Source organism: Podarcis erhardii (genome assembly GCF_964252035.2).
Source record: "Podarcis erhardii genome assembly, chromosome: 8".
Lineage (NCBI taxonomy): Eukaryota > Metazoa > Chordata > Lepidosauria > Squamata > Lacertidae > Podarcis > Podarcis erhardii.
Window position 1 is genome coordinate 26,091,325 of NC_138499.1, and position 23,635 is coordinate 26,114,959.

Consider the following 23,635-nt stretch of genomic DNA (forward strand, 5'->3'; position numbering starts at 1 on the left):
TAGTTCTGTTTCGCTTTATACTCAGACAGATGACTTATGTAAGTTATGCATGCGACTGTAAGGGTGGCCTAACGGTATAACCAAAAATGATGAAGGCTTGCAGAATTCATCTCACTGTAGTGGGCAAGACTGATCAGGTGACCTGTGTGCCTGATCAGGTGATTGATCATCTGTGCCCAGATGCTCAGGACAACTTCAAGGTACTGGCCCTGCCTTCTTATGGTTCTTTATCTTTAAAATGGTCTTGAAATAGACTGCCCTTCAACAGAGAGCTGTTTTCTATAAAGCTGGACACATGGTCACCTGGGCAACCATTTCACTCTTTTGCTGAGAGCACCTTTTCTTAGATGAAGGGTGTGTGTGTGGAAATCTCTCTGTACTTTTAGCTACTAGCAGCAAATTTTAAACCACTAAGCTGGGCCAGTAAAGCACACTATTTGCTAATGAGATGAAATGGCACCATGAAGCAGCCAAGCCAGATGAAAGCAAAAGCTACTTCTCTACACACCTTTGCACCACATGAGCTTTTAAGAAAATGTTGGAGAATCTAATGTGGTTGGTGCTTTTGAAGTGGCTTTCCCCACTATTACTAGGTTGCAGAGTTGAACAAATCAAGGTGGAAATATCATACGCGAGGCCTTCATGGTTTGAATGCAGATGTTTCCTATTTCAAACAGCTTTTGCAAAAGCGCCTTCCACCAGATGTTTAGAAGAGCCAGTTCTCCCTTCCCTCCCACTCACCTAACTTACATATTATACTAGCCGCAGCCCAGAAATAAATTCCTATTGCAATCTCATGGGTAGGGAACAATGGCAGACTTACTGCAAGGGGGAAATCACTGCACTTCCTGTTCACCAATACCCCCCCCCTCTAAAAATGGGGTACATGTGCTCTTCAGCACTAAAGAGGTGGGTGAGGCCAGCCTTCTTATTCCCTCTGGCACATCTTCTGTACACAGTAGAATGCTCTATGTCAGACTTGAACTTGACAGACATTTGGAGTCTGCATCAGTTCCCCCTAGAAAGGGATGGTCCAAGGAGGTGTGGGGCATTGTCATGTCTATGCGTTTAGCCAATCAGAAGAGGTCTTTAAGAGGGGTTACAAAACAAGACCATTTTGATATTGTATGGTTTCCAATTACATGCTTTATAAAGATAGTACATTGCATAGGCCCTATACGGCAAGGCCTATGGCCTATCAATATGGGGCTGTTACTTCCAAAATGCCCCTTTGCAGATTCTACTGTACAGCGGTACCTCAGGTTGCCGACGCTTCAGGTTACAGACTCCGCTAACCCAGAAATAGTACCTCAGGTTAAGAACTTTGATTCAGGATGAGAACAGAAATCGCGCGGCGGCAGGAGGCCCCATCAGCTAAAATAGTACCTCAGGTTAAGAACAGTTTCAGGTTAAGAATAGACCTCAATAATGTGCTCCACAGAGACCCCTGTTTTCATTTATTTGTCTTGTCTGCAGGTTTTTTGAAAACTTAAACACATCTTTTTTTAAACAACAAAAAATATGTTTATTACAACAGTAAACTGAAAGGAAGGGGGGGGGAGAATCTTCAGTTGCAATTTGGAATACCTTACAGTAGCTGAGACTGCTGCTGCTAACAGGGCTGGCCATTGCTGTTGGAGGACAGAGCTGTCTGAATGCTGTCCCTCATTCCCCAAACCAGCCTGTTGTTCTCAGGTGGAGTGGAGGACGCTGTCCCAACTGCTAGCGTTGAGGTGTCAGCTGTCACTCTGGTCAGGTTTTGAACATAGATGGGGAAGGAGAGGGCCAACTTGTACTTTTATCCCAACTTCATTCCCTCCCTCCCTCCTCAGACAGAGGTTTATGAAGAAGTGATTTGGTCTTGTTCATGGCCGTTGTGTTCTCTCTTCCTCCCAGAAGGGAGGGGTGGTGGCAGGAGGCTGTATGTTTTTAAAGTGATATTTCCTTAATAAATGGACATGCAGCAAACGTGTCGGCACTTTAGCATAATACCAATTATAAAGAACCTTGCATTCGAAGGACCTGATGCATATGTTATGAAGATGGCATGTGCCAGCCAGGAAATCTTGCGGAAAAGGTCTGGATTGAGCAATGATCTTTGGGAAACTACTGTATTTTTCGCTCCATAAGACACACTTTTTTCTTTCTAAAAAGTAAGGGGAAATGTCTATGCGTCTTATGGAGTGAATGCATGGTCCCTGGGGCAGAATTGCTCAGATCATGCAATGGTGCAAAAACATGGTTACAAAGCACGGATCCACATGGATTCTCAGGATTTTTGCATTGGGCTACCCCAAACTCACCATCAAATCACATGTCTGTGGCCACAGCATGAACCACAAAAATCATACATCCAGTTTCGTTCCGAATATTTTTTTTCTTGTTTTCCTCCTCTAAAAACTAGTTGCATCCTACAGTCAGGTGCATCTTATGGAGCGAAAAGTACGGTATTTCCACACAGCTCGGGATTGCAGCTGTTTCTTTTACAAGAACCAGCCCCATTGAAGAATGCCAATTCTGCTCTGCTGGGAGAGCAGGTGACCAACATTCAGTAATAATCAAGCAATAATGGTGTGTGTACAGAATGCAACTCAAGGGGTCCACAAATGGATTTAAAACAGTTTTAATACTTGTAGAAGATGCAAATGCAAAGTAAGTCAAGGAGCAAAACGTCCACATAGCAGGGTGGTACAAAATCCATGTAGAGCAGCTCAAAAAACGCACTTCTACAACAGTGATATGGTCTGTTTTTAATTTTTTTTTTTTAATGCTTTTGGTAACAATTCATTCTTTTAACTCAGCAGACGGGGCAGGTACTAAAAGTTAAAAGGAGAGTTTCTGGGTTACAATTCTCCCAATAATCTCCGATAAACCTCCAATACCATCCAATCTAATTATTGCCTCCGTAGTCAAGACCACTGTGAGCAAGTATTGTGTTCCCATTATTTCCAAGTGTCAGATTTTATTATCATATCAGTAATTCTAAATTCTGTATCTTATGAGAGAAGAATGGAAGGGTTTGTGTATTGTTACAATACCCTCATTCCCCCACATTAAAATAATCCTGGGACAGTAACTTAAATATACAGTAGTCCAAATGTGCAATATACAAGTTTAGAACATTACATGTTATACTTTATATGCATATAATAATATATAATCTATTTTACAAAAATGTTACAGCATTTTCTCCCTCAAAGTATTGCATTTCACATTCTTAACCAAATCTAGACTGTCAAGTAAGCCTGGCTAGAATCCAGTTTTTTAAACAAATAAATATATACAAACACAAAGCAAACAATTCTTTATATATATAAAAAAACCCAAAAGGCACAATCCCAAGGTCTTAAGAAGCCTTTATTTTATGGATATATAAAAATAATAATTTTGTGTGCAAATAAAAATGAAAGGTTGGTTTTGTCATATGTTTTTCTAACAATCTGGGTTTTTGTTTTGTTTTTGTAGTGATTTAATCTCAAGGAGGACCCTTTGTGTGATAGGTGAATTTAACACTTTGAATGCCAGGGCAAAGAAAACATCCAGCAATATCCCTCCCTTGTGAATTTGGCAACTGTGCTATCAAAGTAGTGAATGTCCCAGAAACTTTAAATGGCAAGCTTGCACCTGGGGTGTGCGGAGGGAGAGAAGCATCCCTATGGCCAACTGTGCATATGCCTAGTTTTTGTTTCCAAATAATAATTAGAAAACACCACGAAAACACAAAATGACAGGTAGATATCCAAGACAGTGGAAACTTCCCATGTGCTAGAAGGGTTCAGCCACTGTAGAATTAGGAGTGAAGGCAGAGGGACCGGCATTTGGTTGGCTGAAGTTGTGCAGGAAGTTTAAGTGGAGCCTAAAAGAAACAGGCAAATAATAATAATAATTTTTTATTTATACCCAGCTCTCCCCGGCCAGAGCCGGGCTCAGGGCTGCTAACACCAGTAAAATTACAATAAAAACATAATTGGGGGGGGGGACCAATTTAAAATACAGGTTAAAATATACGGTAATTTAAAATGCAGTCTCATTTTAATAGTAGCCCATAGATCAAAACCATAAGGGGAGGGAAACATAAGGGTCAGACTGAGTCCAAACCAAAGACCAGGTGGAACAGCTCTGTCTTGCAGGCCCTGCAGAAAGATGTCAGGTCCTGCAGGGCCCTAGTCTCTTGTGACAGTGTTCCACCATGTCGGGGCCAGTACCGAAAAGGCCCTGGCCCTAGTTTAGACCAATCTAACCACCTTGCGACTTGGGACCTCCAAAGTGTTGTCATTTGTGGACCTTAAGGTCCTCCGCGGGGCATACCAAGAGAGGGTCCTAGGCCGCATAGGGCTTTAAAGGTCAAAACTAGCACCTTAAACCTGACCCTGTACTCCACTGGGAGCCAGTGCAGTTGGTAAAGCACTGGATGAATGTGATCCCATGGCAAGGACCCTGTAAGGAGCCTCGCCGCGGCATTCTGCACCCGCTGGAGTTTCTGGGTCAGCTTCAAGGGCAGCTCTGCATAGAGCGAGTTACAATAATCAAGCCTGGAGGTGACCGTCGCATGGATCACTGTGGCCAGGATCAGGGCGAAAAAGGTAAGGGTCCAACTGCTTAATACGGTGGAGAGGCGAAAATGCCACCTTTGCTGTGGCTGCAATCTGTGCCTCCACAGAAAGGGAGGCGTCGGTTACACCCAAGCTCTGAGAGTTCTGTAAACTAGTGCTGAAATTCATTTTGCTTATAGTCTTAAACAGACTCCACCCTGCCGGCCCCAATCTACCAGTTCATTACCATGTGAGGGCTGTCCCTCAATAGATGGATTCAGGCAACAGCTACCCTTAAACACAATAAGCTGAGCATGAACACAGATGCAGCCTTAAATACAATATGCCAAGCATGCAACCACAAGTTGGCATGCACACAAGGGCAGTCATCTACTAAAGCACTGTGCCACCCCTCAACATTTGGAAATGGCAACGTAGGATTATTTAAGCTGCCGATCCTGGCTTCAAAAGGCTTGGAAGGACATGGAGGGGAATGAAGGGAAGGAGGAAGGAAAAAAAACTGGGGGTAATTGTAAGCACCCACTCCCCAATAGCTACTCCCAAAGTTCAATGCGTACATTGTGCATTTGGGAGAAGATGTTGCTGTACCTTACCTTTGTTAGGAAAATCTAACTGCTTGGACCTTTGAAGACAAATCCGTTCTTTGGGCACTGACCTGGCCGATTCATCTGTGTGTACAGATCCATTCTCTGCTGCATACTATAAAAATTACAATTAACATGTGTTGCAAAGGGAACAGTTGTTAACACAAAGCTTAGCTTGTAACATCATCCCAGGCTCATTCCATAAAGAGCATAAGGTGCGTATATTGTCTTCTAGCACTATTACTTGATTCCAAGTGTCTGTTTAACATTTACAGTTAAGTAAAAGTTGGATTCCAGAGAAGGCTTTCAGCAATCACAAAATGGCAATTGCTATCAAATGTTCACAGTTTTACCCGCCTGCATCCGGTGGGCTTGAATAAAGACCCCAAGGTACACATGGATTTCTATTAATCACGATTATTGTAGAGAAGATTGATTAGATAGCAATCTTTTCCAGATGTGCTTGGTTACTCAGGTCAGGCTCTCAGGATATGCACTTGGGGCAAGGAAAGCAAGCAGAGTTTTAGTGAACAGCCTATACCGAAATTGAACTTAAAAATACAACTTCATGAGGAAGTTCAGGACCTCAGGAGTCGCAGCCTAACTGGGTACTGGAATATTCCCCAAAAGACTTTGGGTTTGGTTTGGCTTCCATTTCAATACCTTCTTCTGTCCTCATCCTAGTCTCAGCCAGAACATTTTCCAGGATCACAAACCAGCTCCTTTCCCAGTGCTCAAGAACTACTACAACTCCACCACCATATGAGCCTCCATTCCTCCAATATGCTGAGCTTCTGGACTTCCTTTTCCTGAATGCTGCTCTCTGGGGCTTGTCCCCTCTAACCCTGCTAGGCTCCATTAAATTTCCAAGGGGAATGCCTACGGCACATGCCCGCCCCCCCCCCCCGGTCACTGCTAGACTGGCTGCCAACACACAGAGTAAATATTCAGCTATTCCCCACTAGGTGCTTCGAAAAGTTCATTTACTAAATAGTATGGGGGTAGTCCAGTGTTTCCCAATTGTAGTGTTTTGGACTACAATTCCCATCATCCCTGACCAGTGGTCCTTGCTAGCTAGGAATGATGGGTGCTGTAGTCCAAAACCAGCTGGAGACCCAAGTTTGGGAAACAGTGGGGTAGTCAATCACTGCATCAGCTTTACTGAGCATGGTCAGTGGTCAGGGTTGATGGGAGTTACAGAATAGAACATCTATTCTACTGGCTACCCTTGCACATAATTTCTGACCAATTACAGGTGCTCTGTACTCTTATGTATGTCTGATTGAGTTATCTGGGACATACGCCCAGGTAAGTGTGCGTGTACAGCAATCTTTCTCCAAACTTAGGTTCCCAGATGTTAAGGGACTACAGCTTCCCTCATCCTCGACCATAGGGCTGTGGCTGGTTGTTATGATGTGGGGTCAACAACATCTGGAGCCCCATAGTTTTAGGAAATGCCAGTGCACAAGATTGCAACCTTAGTGTCCCCCCCCCCCCCCCACAAAAGTGTCAACTAATTTCTGGAGATCATTTACTAACTTTGCCTCATTGAAACAGACGCGCTTCCAGCTCTGGCTCCTATAAACCAGGACATCTCTCAATACATTAGCTTGGATCCCAACTTCCCTTCCATGAATGAAGAGAGCCCATAGAGCAGAATTCTCCCCTGCTTCCTTTTGTAGCCCCCTGAAAACCTGCTCTTAAGGACTGAGCAGCCCTTTGGGGGTATTGTAAGGAGGAGGTGCAGCAGATCAAGAAGGGAGTTGACAGAAATCACACACACACACACACACACACACACACACACACACAAACCCTTTCCTTGCACGAACAAGAAAGCCACTTAGGATCCAAGTCAGCCTTATTTTAAGACAGGTCAACATCCTTTCCAACCGGCAAAACATTTCACACAGGTGACAAGTCCAAACTCACTCTCCCTACCCATAACACAACAGCATCAATCCGTAATGCATCCTGATCAGTGATAAGCAACAGCTTGTTTTGCTGCAACATCGCATGTTCATAGCTTGCTATATTCCGCTACAAAAGAAGTCTGCCCCTCACTCTCTCTTTTCTGGCGTTTTGCTTACCTAGGGTAATATGCTGTGTAATTCATAAAGAGCTGAGTGCCAGCTGGATAATATGCTGTAGAAGGTTGAAGTGTCCGTGGGTTGAGGAGCACGGAGGGTTGGTAGAGTGCTGCATCCGTCGGGATAACTGCCGCAGGAGTAGGGAAGGAGTAGGAAGGAGGAGACATGCCTAAACGACAGAACAAGACAGAGATGAAGAAGGTCAGTGCTTCTGCATGCAACCTTTTTTAAAAGCACAAAGCATGATTAAGGCCAGGCTACACTCCCGGATCCAGGTGGTCATTTCACAGCAGAAAGATGCAATTATACCACAAGCTATATTTTGCCCTCACGCTTCTAGGAGATAAAGGTAAAGGACCCCTAGACGGTTAAGTCCAGTCAAAGGAGACTATGGGGTTGCGGCGCTCATCTCGCTTTCAGGCCGAGGGAGCCAGTGTTGGTCCACAGACAGCTTTCCGGGTCATGTGGCTGGCATGACTGAACCACTTCTGGTGCAACGGGACACCGTGACGGAAACCAGAGTGCATGGAAACACCGTTTACCTTCCCACTGCAGCGGTACCTATTTATCTACTTGCACTGGCATGCTTTCGAACTGCTAGGTTGGCAGAAGCTGGGACAGAGCAACGAGAGCTCACTCCGTTGCGGGGATTCGAACCACCGACCTTCTGATCGGCAAGCCCAAGAGGTTCAGTGGTTTAGACCACAGCGCCACACACATCCTACTACACTTCTAGGAAAAGCTACACTAATTGACACATACACAAAAAGGCCATACTTCTTGCTGACCACTGTTATTAATCTGTTGAGTCACATTGCAGCCTTCGTTGGAAAGAAATATTCAGATCCAAAAATCTAAAAAAACAATTAAACCAATCACACACTCAAAGAGGGTGGAGAGGTGGTGAGAGGTGTGGCCTAGGGAGAATCCTGCCTGATCATTTAGTGCAGGTTTCCTTCCAAATGTTTTGGATTATAAACTCCCATCATCTGACCACTCGTAGTCATGGTGGTTGGGGCTATTTTAGATTAGATTAGTTTAGAATGCTGCATGAACCCTAAACTTAAAACCATGGTTAGCAAAAACTAGCCAGTTTCACAAACTATGGTTTGGATATTTATTTCTACTAACCAGTTAAGTTTAACCAGATGGCAAGGCAGGCTGTGGTTGGTAAAATGGAAGCAAGATCTTCCCGACTCCCCCCTGTGGCTATGCGAGCTGAGGGGAGAGCATGGAAGCCCAAGGAGTGGTAGGTTTGTTCTCATAGTGCTGAACCACGGTTTAGCATTACAACCAAACTAGCCCCTGTGAACGCCAACTTTATACATAAAGAAAGATTACTCAAAGAGTTCTTCTGTCTGAACACTGGTCTGCCTCCAAGATCTTATTGCAAGTTTAGTTTGGGCTACTCCTAAATCAGACACAAACCTAAGTAGCTGACATGTTGGGAATTTGGGACCAAACACTGACCCAAACTACACCCATTTGAAGTGGATGTTATCTCATGTCAAGCTGCAGGATTAGTAGAAGATACACAATACAGAAAAAGGAGCTCTGTCTGCACAATGAGGATGGAAAATATGTTCCTCCATCCTCTTCCAGACTTAATGCCTTCCTTGTTTTTGAGACTGCATATAGTGAAGTAGAGAGTGTTTAACTTCTAAAAGGAAGAAGTCAGGATCAAAGCCTTTCTAGAAAGAATGTGTTTTCAAAGCTCTCCGCCCTGCTATTAACGTTTACACTCTGTTTTAAGGCCCTGGCAGAACCCCCAAGGCAGCTTATAGAAATTAAAATTCCATATATAACATTAAAACCCATAATAATAAAGCCAAACCAATACAACCCAATAAAAATGGAAGTACTGCACAATTCACCAGTATCCAACAAACATAGGAAGCTGCCTTATATTGAGTCAAACCATTAGCTACATCTAGCTGAGTACTGGCTGACAACACTGACAGCCAGTGACTTTCCAAGGTTTCAGGCAGATGTCTCTCCCAGGCCTACCTGGATATGCCAGGGATTGAACCTGAGGCCTTCTGCACACCAAGCAGGTTCTCTACCACTAAGCTACAACCTTTCCATGTCAACAAAACCAGCTACTCCAATTACTTTATACTGACCTCCTGAAAGCTAAGAGAGCACAAGCTGATAAGCTTCGTTTGGACAAGAATCCTGAAAAAAGAATGCTGCCCTCAATATGGCTTTTGAAACGCAAAATAATTTGTGGAGCTGTAGCTGTGTTAGCTTCTTACAGCAAAAACAAATCAAAGATGCATCTGATGAAGTGGGCTTGAGTCTACAAAAGCTTAGGCCATTACAGATTTGGCTAGTCTTCCTCCCAGAACTACCAGGTAATCCTAGTCACCCACTGAAGTCACCTGACAAATCATTTCACAATCCACACGCACTTGACCTGTGTAAGCTTCTTTCCTGCCTTAAAGACATTCTGCGCTCTCAGTTCCAGCAGAGAGCCTCCCCCCTCCCCAAGCAGGTGACACTCAACTTCACTCTGGCCAAAGCGCGTGGGGGAGAGAGGGAGGAGAACAAAAAAACAAAGAAAGAAGCTAGACATATTTCACCCTGCAGATGCTACCTTATTGGTCAGAGTAAGCCTCATTGAGCTCAGTAGGGCTTATATCTGAGTAGGCAGGCATAACAATACAGTCGTACCTTGGTTTTCGAACAGCTTAGTTCTCAAACGTTTTGGCTCCCGAACGTTGCAAACCCGGAAGTGAGTGTTCCGGTTTGTGAACTATTTTTGGAAACTGAACATCTGACGCGGCTTCCAACTGGGCTGCAGGAGCCTCCTGCAGCCAATCAGAAGCCGCACTTTCCGAACGTTTTGGAAGTCAGACAGATTTCCAAAATGGATTCCTTTCAACTTCAAGGTACAACTATATACTGTACAGCAGGGGTAGCAAACATGGTATCCCCTCCAGATGTTGCTGAAATACAACTCCCATCATTCCCTGACCATTGGGCAGATTGCCTGGGGCAATGGGAGTTGTGGTCCATCAACATCTGGAAGACACCATGTTTGCCATCCCTGCTGTAAATACTAGTTTTAATTCAACTTAATTGGCATTTCCTTGCTAGCTGAGAAAAGAGTTTGTCCTGTGCAAATTTCTCCCCCTGTCCAGACCCAAAATCCCTGGAGGAAGGGGCCCTTCCTGCTTCCCAGAGTCCCACTCAGCTTCTTTCTCACACTACTGATGGTTAGGAGTTAAGGGTACAGAAGGCTTTCAGGTAATAAAACCAAACAGGAAGGAAGACGCCTGCACAGGGGCAACAGATTTACTGAGGGCTGGATCAGGCCCAGGGCATTTGGAGTCCATCTCCTCACCAAGTAACTCCCTAGTGACGATCATGAGCTGGTCAAATGGGAATTAAGCAAAACAAGCAAATAGACCCAGTATTGCTGGATTTAGCCAGGTTCCAAATCTGGATTTCTTATGACACAGCTTTTTCGCTTTATGTTTTACTTTGCAGAGCAAACAGAAGCTAGTCCAAGATCAACCGATCAATACACCTGGGAGACTTTTACCAGGCACAACCACTCTGTGAACGTGAACAGAGGGAGAAATATTGGACTAAACTCAACTTGGAAGCTTCTCACTGGCCATTGATAGTGGAATAACCAGGCTTTGTTCACTCATTTCTGAATGGGGCATCTAATCGACACAGTGATTAGAACAGGGGTCAGCAAACTTTTTCAGCAGGGGGCTGGTCCACTGTCCATCAGACATTGTTGGGGGCCTAACTATATTGGGGGGGGGGATGAAGGAATTCCTATGCCCCACAGATAACCCAGAGATGCATTTTAAATAAAAGGACACATTCTACTCATATAAAAACACGCTCATTCCCAGACCATCTGCGGGCTGGATTTAGAAGGTGATTGGGCCAGATCCGGAGTGCAGAGAGAAGGGAGGATTTCTCTCTCCCCACCCCTTGCACTCAGTGGTCCCAATGAAAGTCACCACACTTGAAAGTCATTTGGGACTGAGGAACTGCCCACTTGGGTACCATTTGGATTCTGGAAGCTAAGATGCTGTTCCACTTTCAGCCTGACGTAGAACAGTTATGATCAGATGTGACTACTGGCAAATCACCCATGTCATTAGGAAGCACTCCTGGACTCCATGTTAAATTAACTACCTCTCTCACCCAGGCTGCGACTATTGAAAATAGTCACCTATACCTTCTGAGGTTCTTAAGCGTAAATATACTGAAATATACATACTTGTAGTATTTTACTATGTCAGCCAGAATACATAGGTCTCACCCATCTGAGCTAAAAGCTCTTTGTTCCCTAACAACCCATCATGAATTTTGGCTAACTTTGGTGTAACGAAATGCCCTGTACATGCTCCTCTGCATTTCCAGGCACCCATATTTGATATTGGCTTCTGCCGCCAGTCAGTTTAAAACAGGGGTCGGCAAGGCTTACCAGGCATGCGCCGGATCGCTCCTGCAGAGATCCTCTGTGGGCCTGACCAGAGCAGCATGACGCTGGAAATCGCATCTGCGCATGCCCAGATGCTGAAAATTGCGCCTGCGCAGAAACGATTTTTGTGCGTCTGGGCATGGGCAGAAGCGATTTCCAGTGCCACAGACATGTGCAGACGCAATTTCCAGAGACACGAAAGAGAGTCCCCGCACCGCACTGATTTAGCACAGCAAATGGGGACTCGCCGAGCGGGCAGCTCAGTTCGGGGGCGGCTTGGGGGCCGGTTGAAAGGCCTCCGTGGGCCACTTCCGGCCCATGAGCCGCAGGTTGGGCACCCCTGGTTTAAAACATGATCCTGCAATTCTGAGCTGAAGTGCTCGAAATCAACACTTGCCCAGTGCAAATTAAACTCCGGAAGGTGTGGGGGTAGGAAGGTGTGGGTCAGCAGAAAAGCAAGAGTAAAGAAGCCAATCACTATCCAAATCACAGTAGTCCACAGCCAAAAGGGAGAACAAAAATCAAAGGCTGCTACCGATTTCAGATGGGAAAAGCTTTGCATTCCAGATCCCACAGACACGCTGATCCCTTCCAAGAGAGGAACACAAAAACAGAATGGGTGAAAGAAGCTCCGACACCTACCAGCGTACAGCAGAAAGTAGCGCCAAGACCCAAGCTAAACTTACATGGTAACTTACATGGTGGTGGGGATAAGCCATTTCGATTTAAAGTGCCCCCCATTAATACAAAGTTCATCTCCTCTGCAGAACACTGAAAGACTTCGACATATCTGTCCTTCATGGTTTTCTTATGGCACTTCTGAGCAGCCATAAATGCTCGGTCTGAAGATTTCATCTGGATAAAAGCATCTCCGGAGGGACGACCCTAAGAGGGGAAAAGGAGAAAGGTGAGAGGCTGCAGCATCAAGACAAACGGATTTACTCAATTTTTTAAAGAAAAAAACATCTGTGATGATAGCTCTTCTAAGTTTTACCTAGCAGCTGTTATGTTTCAATAGTGGGGGGAAAGTATAACTTTTATTCCTTGCTGTAAAGCAGCAATATGACTGTTGGGCGACAGTCCGACAGAGTTCCTATGTACCAGGAAGTTATTTTGAAGAGCACAGATTAAAACAGTTCATGTTGCATCCTAGGATAAATAATTGCAGGACATCTTTCTGAGCCAGGCTTGTAGTCAATGTGAAACCCAAACCCATCTCTACATCGACAAGCAGTGGTGGGGAAACATCGCTGGCCATTGCTAGGCACCCGAGAAAGCAAGTCAACTGTACAACTCCATCCCATAATCATGCGACCAGTGTAGAACAGCTGTGGCACAACCAAGGGCTGCAGGAGTAGTGCCCAGTTTGCATCATAATGAGGTGGGAGGTACAAATTTTGACGTGCCGTGAATCCTGCCTCAAGGACTGCCTCTTTCCATATGAACCTACCCGGACCCTGAGATCATCTTCTGAGGCCCTCCTTCGTGTGCCCCCTCCTCGAGAGGTTCAGGGGGTGGCAACATGAGAACAGGCCTTCTCACAGTGGCAAGACTGCTAAAAATTGGAAATCTCAAGAAATGCCAACGGTAGAAGAATGGCAGATGAAGATGTTGGAGTTTTTGGAGCTGGCAGACCTGACTGGAAGAATCCGCGATCAGAAAGAAGAGGAATACCAAGAAGACTGGAAGAAATTTAAAGACTATTTAGTTAAATATTGTAATATAAGATAAGTAGAAAATACTTGAAAATACCAAACAGGCCGAGGATTAGTATAAGAATGTTGTATATTAATATGGAGCTAAGTCAATAAGAAAAGAGATGAAGATAGTGAATTGAAGGAGTTAATTGTAGTAGTAAGATGATTTTGGAGAACTGTTAAAAGGTGATACAATGAAATTCAGTTAGAGGGGATTTGAGGAAGTCAGTTAACAATAAAATTTAAAATGAACTTTTGAAAGAATATGTTTCTATTTTTTTTATTGTACTATTGTAGTGTGTTTTCTTTTGTATGTTTTATATGTTTTATCTGTTAAAATCAATAAAAAATTTTGGAAAGAAAAAAAGAGAACAGGCCTTCTCTGCAGTGGCTCCCCGTCTGTGAAATGCTCTCCTCCCCAGGGAGGTTCGCCTGTCACCTTCATTATACACCTTTAAGTGCCAGGCAAAAATGTTCCTTTTTAGTTCAATAAATAAATAATAATACATAGGAGCCGCGAGCCACGGCAGAGTTCACCACTATTTAGTTCTCTGAGGACAACCCTTTATAAAAGCCAAGAACACACAGGAAGGGTGTTCTATACAGCAGCAGTGGAGAACTGGGAGCCTCACTGCACAGTGCTTTGCAAGCCCCCCACATCAGCTGATCATCAGCATCTGAAAAAAACCCCTATTTGGCTCGGTCACACATCTTCCAAACTTATAGGCATAGGGAGGTGAGAGTGGCTTGGCTGAAATGGCCTCAAAGAGCACCAAATGGAGAGGCCTGGTGGGCCCGATTAGGCTAGAGGCCCCCCAATGCTACTGCGCCCTTGTGAGAAAAATGGGATTGTCCTCTCCACTTACCTGGTGATTTAATACCATGTGAACCCCATGAGTCCTGATATCTCCAGAGAACTCCCCTAAGAATCCCAGAATGTCTTCTATAGTGGCGGCGTATGGGAGCCCCCGCAGCCGTATGCAGTCTCTGACGTTGGTGGGAGGTACAAATTGCTGAGGTAGTACAGGGAGGATGGGCGGAGCGGGGAGAGGAATGAGAGGCACAGATGAGTATCTGTTCAGTACCTGCAATAAAATAAAATAAAAATACGTTAACAGCCAAGTGGCTTCCCTGTATTTCGGACTATAGCCTGCACCGTCACATCGTATTTTGTTAGCATTGTTAAGTTCCCATTTAACAAAAAGCAAAGTAAGACAGCTCATGCCTGATCACTCCTCCGAGTATGCAGCTGGTGTATGGGGTACAAAGAGGCCAAGAGAAAAAAGAAGGGGTGGCTTCTTACTGGCAGGAGGAATCCCAAGGCACACCAGAAGATCCTGTACTCTTGAATGCAGCAGCTAGACTGGTGACTGGGAATGGCCGCCGAGATCATATAACACCAGTCCTGAAAGACCTACATTGGGCTCCAAGTACATTTCCGAGCACAATTCAAAGTGTTGGTGCTGACCTTGAAAGCCCTAAATGGCCTTGGCCCAGTATACCAGAAGGAGCGTCTCCACCCCTGTTGTTCAGCCCGGACACTGAGGTCCAGCGCCAAGGGCCTTCTGGCGGTTCCCTCCCTGCGAGAAGTGAGCTTACAGGGAACCAGGCAGAGGGCCTTCTTGTTAGTGGCGCCCGCCCTGTGGAACGCCCTCCCATCAGATGTCAAGGAAATAAACAACTATCTGACTTTTAGCAGACATCTAAAGGCAGCCCTGTTTAGGGAAGTTTTAAATGTTTGGTGTTTTATCGTGTTTTTAATATTCTGTTGAGAGCCGTCCAGAGCGGCTGGGGAAACCCAGCCAGATGGGCGGGGTGTAAATAATAAATTATGATTATGAAAGGACTCTTCCATTCATGAACCGGCAGGAGGTAAAGGCTGCATATTGCACGTCTCATGCTGCATGCCCAAATAGCAGAGAGCAGCACAGAGGCATCACTCTCAGCCCACCCGAGTTAGGCCTGCCATTTGAGACAGTAGCCTGGCGAAGGTTTTATACTGCTGCTTTTAAACTGCCGACTGTAGTACTAGTAGATGAGCGGTTTAATTTGTGTTCATGTGATTTTATTGGTGTGAACCGCCCTGGGCTCCCTTTAGGGCGGAAGGGCAAACTATACATTTGCACGCAATAATGATCTGCCTCATCCTTCCAGCATGAGGCCCATATAAGAATAATAACAACCATTTTATTATTCATAAAGAATATGGTTGGGTGGGTGGGTGGGTGGGTGTGGGTGTGTGTGGGTGTGTGTGTTTGTACCCTGACTTTTCCCACTGACAGCAACTCAAGGTGGCTTACAGATAAAATAAGAAGAGCTAAAAACATTAGGGGGGAATAAATAAAAACCAATTAAACATTAATATAATTAAAACCATATTTTAAAAATCTATAAAAAACATACAGATAATAACAATAGAAGCTGCACAGCACCAGCCCTTTCATTAAAAGCCGTCTGCTCCCAAAAGCCTTAGGAATAAGACGGTCCTCACCTGCTGGCTGAAGGGCAACAAGGAAAGAGCCAGCCTAACTTCTCTAGGGAAGGAGTTCCAAAGTCAAGGAGCAGCCACTGAGAAGGCCCTCCCCTGCAACCCTGCCAAGGGTGCTTGTGAGGGTGGTGGATCCCAAAAGGGACCAAGAAAGGGTGGCAAGGAGGGACTGGGCTTGGTGAACCATCAGGCAAGCATTCTCCAGGCTCACCAGCACCACCAGACCTTTTAAAGGTTTTAAACTGTAAAAGAGGAATGGCTCCCTGGCAATTTTAAAAGTTTGCAAGGATGGTAGTGGAATTGGCCTCTGAAAAACGCTCTGCTGTGATCCACTGCACTCCAACCGTAACATTCCCGCTCCCACTTGTTAGAATGAAAACAGAAAGGGACTACTGAATGAGTTACTGGTATGCTACAAACACATTTTCCAATCATCACTTTTGTAATTCTACATTCTTGTTTCATGCTTCTTCTCTCAAGCTACAGCCCATTGCTCAGAGATGTTGCAGCCGGGATCTGAATGAGCAATTCTGAGCAAGACTTAAAAGCTGACATCGTCATTTATTATTTGTACCCTGTCCATCTAACTGGGTTGCCCCAACCACCCTGGGCAGCTTCCAACATATTATATATAAATAAAACATTAAACATTAAAAAGCTTCCCTGCCTTCAGATGTCTTCTGCAGGCTATATAGTTACTCATCTCCTGAATACCTCTTGACAGTTGGAAGCTCAGAAATACCCAAGTTGTTATACAATCAAACAATGTAGAAATTTTATGAAATAAAACAGTAAATAATCTTGTATTGGCCCTGGACCCAACACTGAATGGACTCCTGCTATAACTACCTCTGTCCCACAAAACTTCCCGTTTCACAACAGATTCCTTTTATGACATTAAATCAAGTCCTTAACTCACCTGCTGGACCTCAGCAGCTGTACTCCTGAAGAGCTCTATGTACCTTTTGCCCAACAAGTCCTTGTGTTTCTTTAGCGCATTCTGTGCATATTCCTCACAGGCAAACAACACAAACGCATCCCCTGTCGGCCTACTGTCAGGATACGTCACGAAAAGGATCCCTTCTTTTCCACCTGTCACGGGACAGTGCTGACCAAAGAATGCCAACACTTCATCGGTGGTGACGTTGAACGGCAGGCCGCGCATACGAAGGATCACTTGGTTCTCTTTCGAAAGGAACTGAGCCACTTCATTGGACGTGCCTTGAAGAACCAAGGAAGTTAGAAGTTGAGATAGTTGTTTGTTCCCCACAGATAGGACAGAGTAAAATGGGCTCAAGACCGCAATACCTCAAGGACCGCCTTGTTCCATATGAACCTACCCAGACCCTGAGATCATCTTCTGAGGCCCTCCTTCGTGTGCCTCCTTCTTGAGAGGTCTGGAGGGTGGCTACACAAGAACGGGCCTTCTCTGTGGTGGCTCCTCATCAGTGGAATGCTCTCCCCAGGGAGGTTCGCCTGGTGCCTTCATTATACACCTTTAGGCGCCAGGCAAAAACATTCCTTTTTAACCAGGCCTTTGGTTGACCTGATGGACATCCTATACCATTTTAAAATGTGGCTCTTGGGGGGGGTGTTATTTGGGTTATTGTTTTTATTTTGATTTTATATATTGTGATCTTTTCTGTGAACTTCCCTTAGACCTCCGGGTATAGGGCGGTATATAAATTAAATCAATCAATAATGAAATGTAATGTAACAACTCCTCTCCCTGTGTGGCCTGTGCTCATTTTAAGAAGACTCACATCTACAACATACATTTAAAGCACTCCAATGCCACTTTACCTGTCAGGGAGAATCATGAGAACTGTAGGTTGTAAAGGTGCTGGCAACTGTAGCTCTGTGAGGGAACAGTTCCCAGCATTCTCTACGACTGGGAGAAGGGTGCCCTTCAGTGTATGAGGTGGATGGAAGTTTCTTTACTTCTATACAAGAGCCAGAAATACCACCACAAGGGACACACCCCGACAAGTCTGGCAATGAAATTCCTTTAGCTGTTTGCGAGGTCCACCCTTACCTGAGGCAACGTGTGGGATTTGTTTAGTTTTTCAGAGCCTGCACGCAACTAGTGCTTTTGAAATGCTAAGCTTCCAAATCTAGAAGCTATTTTTATGGCCCTATCAGTGTACGGAGCGCCTTATAAATGCAAGGGGACTGGCCTTTGCCCCAAAGAGTCTACAATCACTTTTTTTTTTTTTTTTTTGCCTATTAGCAATGCCAGGTACAAGGCCGCTTGGGAATTCGAAGAAGACAAAGAAAAAACAACCCAGTGCCATTTTGAAATCAGGTGGCTAGAATCGGTGCTATTTTGAAAAGTTCGTTCAGCCACTGCAACAAGGAACGGTGTCCAATTGCATCCAAGTGTGGATGAAAACCTGCTCCTTGATCACAGGAACCACCCCACGAAATTTGGTTGCGACATCTTCAAAGGTTTCCAAATTCAAACAAGCAACTTTTTGAAATATGTAGCAGATCAGGAGGGGAGTTTCCCATAAAGATTGTTGCAGTTATGGTATCTTTTCTATAATTAGTCGGCATTCTGAATGGCGGCTAGTCCCTCCTGCCTCCCCCAACAGTGGGAGGTGGGGTGGAAATCTTACTACTTTTTAAAATGCCAACTATTCCTGCCAAGGAGCTTTGAGAATGCCCCATAGCTCAGGGGCAGAATCTGTAGACAAGAAGGTCCTCAGTCAACTCTCTAGGTACAACGCAACCCCCAGGATGGCCAAAGGTCAAAGATGAGGGGAGCTGTAGTCCAGCAACATCTGCAGGGCCACAGGCTCCACATCCCGCTCTACGCAACAGATGAGCCAACAGCCTGTCTTGGCACAGCCCTTCATCTACAAAGTCATAAGGCTATAGTGACATGATCAAAGGCTATAATAGCATGATCACACCCAGATAAAATCTTGCAAAACTGGGCCTGCACCAGAACTTTCTCTCAACAGCAGGAAGCAGACCTCTTTCTCGTAAATCACGCTACTGCACAAGCCATATCCAAGTAGCATTCAGGGCACCTAAAAGCTTATTGCACCTAACTCCATAGTGAAGCAATTTCTGTAACCTCTGAAGATTTGGGAAGCTCAGTATTATCAGATCCTTCACTTTGCCTTCCCCCAGTGTCCAAACAGCTGCAAGGTCATGGAAAATACAGGCCTGCCACGTGAGGGTCTGCAGGGCCACACTTTTAACCGACTCCCTATTCTCTCGTGGCTCCTTCTGGCTCCAACATTCATAAAAAGCATCTGCAATGGGGAACCTGCTGCACCCATGTTCGCTCCCTGGGTGATCAGGGTTCCAAATTACGCAGGGAGCTTAGAAAAAGTACAGTCAGAGTTGCATGACAATGGCAGGGCTAGGGGAGCTTGAGGCACAGCCGCTTCATACTTTCAACTGAATAGTTCTGCATTAAAGCCCAGTTCATACATTAATGTTGCACAATGCAAGTCCCATCTACACTGCATTGGTAGCGTCTGAATATCTGAGACCTTTGTGGCTGCTCTCTTCACACCCAATTTTATGCCAGTCTATTATTTTTAATAAATAATAATAATATACCGCCCTTCATCTGAAGATCAAAGAGTGGTTTACAGCATGTAAACAGAAAATACTTAACGAAACAACAAACAAGCAATAATTCCCCACAATAACCCCCCCCCATAAACCCACACAGAAACAGTGGTACCTCGGGTTACAAACTTAATTCGTTCCGGAGATCCGTTGTTAACCTGCAACCGTTCTTAACCTGAGGTGCACTTTTGTTAATGGGGCCTCCCGCTGCCACCGGCGCGCAATTTCCGTTCTCATCCTGGGGCAAAGTTCTCAACCCGAGGTACTACTTCTGGGTTAGCGGAGCTCGTAACCCAAAGTGTTTGTAACCCAAAGCGTTTGTAATCCGAGGTACCACTGTATTACATCGGCCAGTGTGCCAAAAGTGTCCCATTCTTTTTGAAGCCACATTACTACAGGTAAAGGACCCCTGGACGGTTAAGTCAGTCAAAGGCGACTATGGGGTTGCAGTGCTCATCTTGCTTTCAGGCCAAGGGAGCCGGCGTTTGTCCACAGACAGCTTTCCGGGTCATGTGGCCAGCATGACTAAACCGCTTCTGGCGCAACGGAACACCTTGATGGAAACCAGAGCACATGGAAACACCATTTACCTTCCTGCCGCAGAGGTACCTATTTATCTACTCACGCTGGTATGCTTTTGAATTGCTAGATTGGCAGGAACTGAGACAGAGCGACAGGAGCTCACCTCGTCATGCGGATTCGAACCACTGACCTTACAATCGGCAAGCCCAAGAGGCTTGGTGGTTTAGACCACAGTGCCACTGCGGCCCTGGAACATTACCTTACTGCACATTCTCAAAATATGACTGGTGCCCTCTGGATCAGTGCCAAGTTATATAAAATGCACCTCCAAAGAGAGAATACCTGATCTGAGGGGGCAGGGAGGCTGTCCCTCAGACCACTCTGGAAGCTTAATAGCAGAGGGATTTGGCTGGATAGACAAAACGTTCAGCTCCATAGGACAGTTTCATTTGACCATGTAATAACATGCTAGATAGACTGTGTGACATAGCAGTTGGGAGTGTAAGACCAGGGAGACCAGGGTTCAAATTCCTACTCAGCCATGCAGCTCACACCTTGAGCCAGTCACAGCCTCTCAGCCTAACAGACCTCACAGGGTCAGTGTGAGGATGGCAAGGAGGGGGACAACCATGTATGCCACCTGGAGCTCCTTGGAAGAAAAGGTGGGGTATAAATGCAATAAATGAGCAAAGAAAAAAACATTTATATACTGCTTTATATCATAAAATGTCAAAGTAGTGTACAGGATAGTAAATTCATACTTTAAAACCCTACCATAAAAAAACACCCATCACCAGATTAAAGAACAATTACCTCCAGCAATTTTCAAGAAGTCCTCCCCAGTCGCTTTGTACACCTGAGAAAGGGAAAGGGAAATGATTATGCTTGGAGAAGCGCTCCGTACCATTTAATCCAAACACCGATTTTGGAGCTTGAGCAACATACCTCAATGTACCGGTTCCCCATGTGATGCTTGTGTCTTTGCAACGCCAGATCCCGGTGCTCCTCACTGACAAACCTGACAAGAGCTTCTCCGTTCCTCCTGCCTTGTGCGTTGAGGCAAAGTGCGGCTCCTCCTCTAAAGAGTTAAGGCAGCAAACAGAGGCAGCCGTAAGGCACACAAAGCATTATGTCTCACCTTGCAAAACCAGCACTTACATAAATCAAAGGCAAGCAGCACTGGATGTTCTTAGGTGCATTCACACCTCTCTTTTGAAAGCAGGAGTAGCTACTTGCATGTGAACCTCAGCAGCAAAGTCCTTCACTTCTGAAATGTTCCCGCTACTGGCATTTTAAAAATACTCAGTATTTATTTTTTTAAGCACCTTTTTAATCAATAGTGTGCGCTTTTAAAAAACCCTACCCTAAAAAGCAAGAAGATTACATAATTGTACACAGACTAAGAATTCAGCCACTCACTCCTGCTATAGAATAGGGGTTCTCTTACTGCAGAGTTTTTAAAAAATAATTAATTCAAGGCAGTACAGACAAGGATATTTTTTATTCATGCATATGAAACATGGGAATATGAAAAGAGGGTGTCTGAGAAAGGTCCGCCAAACATTCCTGCCAGCCCCACACCAGATGTCAGGTAAAGAGGTCTTTGCAAAAGAACAAACAGGAGGCTAAAGTACTGTTCATTCAAATTGGCTCTGAAACAGACATTTTCCCTCTCTGCACATAACTTTGCTCACAGCTTTGCTCACAGTTGTTGTCCGAATGCAAACCACACTTGCAAAAAGGCAAAGCAGGGCTTGCTGTCCGTGCCAATCAGATGACAGCAAGCCCATCTGAAGTTGTCATCTGTTGTTATGACAGAATCAGGTGACTGGCAACAGTTGGGCCACAGGTTCAGTGGGAGTAATAGTCCGCCAACATCTGGAGGGCCATAAGCTGACCACCTTTGCATCCACTCCAATTTCAGAAAGTCCAGAAAAAGACATTAAAGTCCATTTTTTCAAACAGAAAGCAAATTATTTTAGCTGTGGGTTTGCTGCATTGTGATTGTATTTTACCTGATTTTTAACTCAGTTGCTGGGCAACTCAGGAAATGAAAAAAAAAGTAAGATAAAGGATCCACAAATGCACTCACTAGCTTGCCACTGGCAAGTGCCTCTTTTCTTCTGGCAAGAACACGGGATGAAGGAGAGCCCCTGCCTTTCACCTAGGCCCAGGGAGCCTCTGTTCCTTCACTGAGCCTTGGAGACATTTCAAAAGCCATGAGTTTTCCCACTGCTTCCTGAGTGCCAAAGGCAGGTGTGCAGAAGCTTTTGCCTGCCAGATGTTGCTGAACTACAACTCCCCTTAACCCCAGCAAGCATGTCCAGTCCCCACACTTGGTCTAAGGCTTAGGGCAAGGGAGGTAAATTTCCAGGCCTCTTTCTTAGCCATGAGCCAGGGAGCAGGGTTTCACCCCTACAATAGTTGCACTTAGCCTTCATTGTATTTAGCAGGGTCATGCCAAATACAAATTTTGGTTGGTCACCAAGGGCAGCCAATACGTCAACTCCAGGAAACAGTTTGAGAACAAGGCTGAAAATAACAAACGTTACTAAATGAGAGAACTAACTTGGCAATATTAAGGCCTTTGAAGAACCTAGCAATGTCCTGGTCCGATGACTGCCATGGTAAGCCTCTTGCTCGGATTATGGTATTATCATCCACAAGTTCCATCTTGCTGCTGCAGATCAAGCAGAAGGATATATATTGAAAATTTGCCTATCATCATGAACCATGACTAGAGCCAAGGATATCTTCTATCGGCTCACATCCCACATTCTTCAAAATGCTTTCGCAACAAGTCAGGGAGAGACTTATCCCCCCCACCCCCAAAAAAGAGGATCTCAACCAGTTTTGAAATTATGGGCCTGTCCTCCAATATGCTGTAATCTTCAAAAATGGAAGTAGAGAAAAAAACCAAGAGCCAATGTTGTCACCACTAGGCTGCAGATGTTTTGAATAGGCTATCTGTGGCAGTCTTGCTGCTTTGTCTCTTTCCTAGCTTATCATTTTTATATTGTAAGCTCCTTGCAGGTAGTGAAATGTATTTAAGGCTATGGGTTGTAGTAAACTAACATTTACTCAGAGTAGACCCACTAAAGTTAGCGACCATGCCTCATTTATGTCCCTTAATTTCAAGTGACCTGCTTAGCTAGTCACTATCGCTTAAGTCGTAATCTACCTCACAGGGTGGTTGCAAGGATAATACAGGAATAGAACAAAGTATGCTATCCTTTGCTCCTTGGAAGGAGAGTTGAGTTTAATTGTAATGATATTTTTTTTAAAAAAAAAATGCTGGGTCAGAACATTAGTCCACCTAGCACAACGTTTTAGCTCTTAACCATAGTCACCCAGACACCACAGGTCAGTTCACAAGCAAGATGCCTGGCGGTCGAGGTATGGATCCATTCCCCTGCCCCTAAAGTTACAGTATTCTAAGGAAAACAGCAGGCCAGATTCAAAATGGAAAGAATCTGTTGCTTTCCGTTACAAAAAGAGCATGCACTTACCAGGTCCCGCTTTCAAATTTGTAGTTCACCCTTTCTGGATCCGAAAACGTGTGATCTACAAAACACAGCAGAATGAAGTTAGCGAAATGTCTAGACCCAGAGTAAGATATACCTTCCAACATGTTGCCAAAGAAGGGGACAATTGTACACCTCA

General features: G+C 44.9%; 1 protein-coding gene across 2 annotated transcripts in view; it reads right to left on the minus strand.

The window, feature by feature from the left end:
• Positions 1-2,607: 2,607 nt before the first annotated feature.
• Positions 2,608-23,635, minus strand: part of ESRP1 (epithelial splicing regulatory protein 1) — a 36,486-nt gene continuing 15,458 nt past the window's right edge. The window contains exons 6-15 of one of the 2 annotated variants that reach the window (XM_081874316.1): positions 23,482-23,536; positions 22,542-22,652; positions 20,918-21,050; positions 20,786-20,828; positions 16,782-17,083; positions 14,241-14,459; positions 12,376-12,562; positions 7,228-7,396; positions 5,147-5,252; positions 2,608-3,856 (exon numbers count right to left, since the gene is read on the minus strand). In XM_081874316.1, the coding sequence (XP_081730442.1) occupies positions 5,162-5,252; positions 7,228-7,396; positions 12,376-12,562; positions 14,241-14,459; positions 16,782-17,083; positions 20,786-20,828; positions 20,918-21,050; positions 22,542-22,652; positions 23,482-23,536 (1,310 nt within the window). In that variant the 3' untranslated portion in view covers positions 2,608-3,856; positions 5,147-5,161. Of the gene's footprint in view, positions 3,857-5,146; positions 5,253-7,227; positions 7,397-12,363; positions 12,563-14,240; positions 14,460-16,781; positions 17,084-20,785; positions 20,829-20,917; positions 21,051-22,541; positions 22,653-23,481; positions 23,537-23,635 lie in introns of both variants that reach the window. The other variant, XM_081874317.1, reaches the window with a different exon arrangement.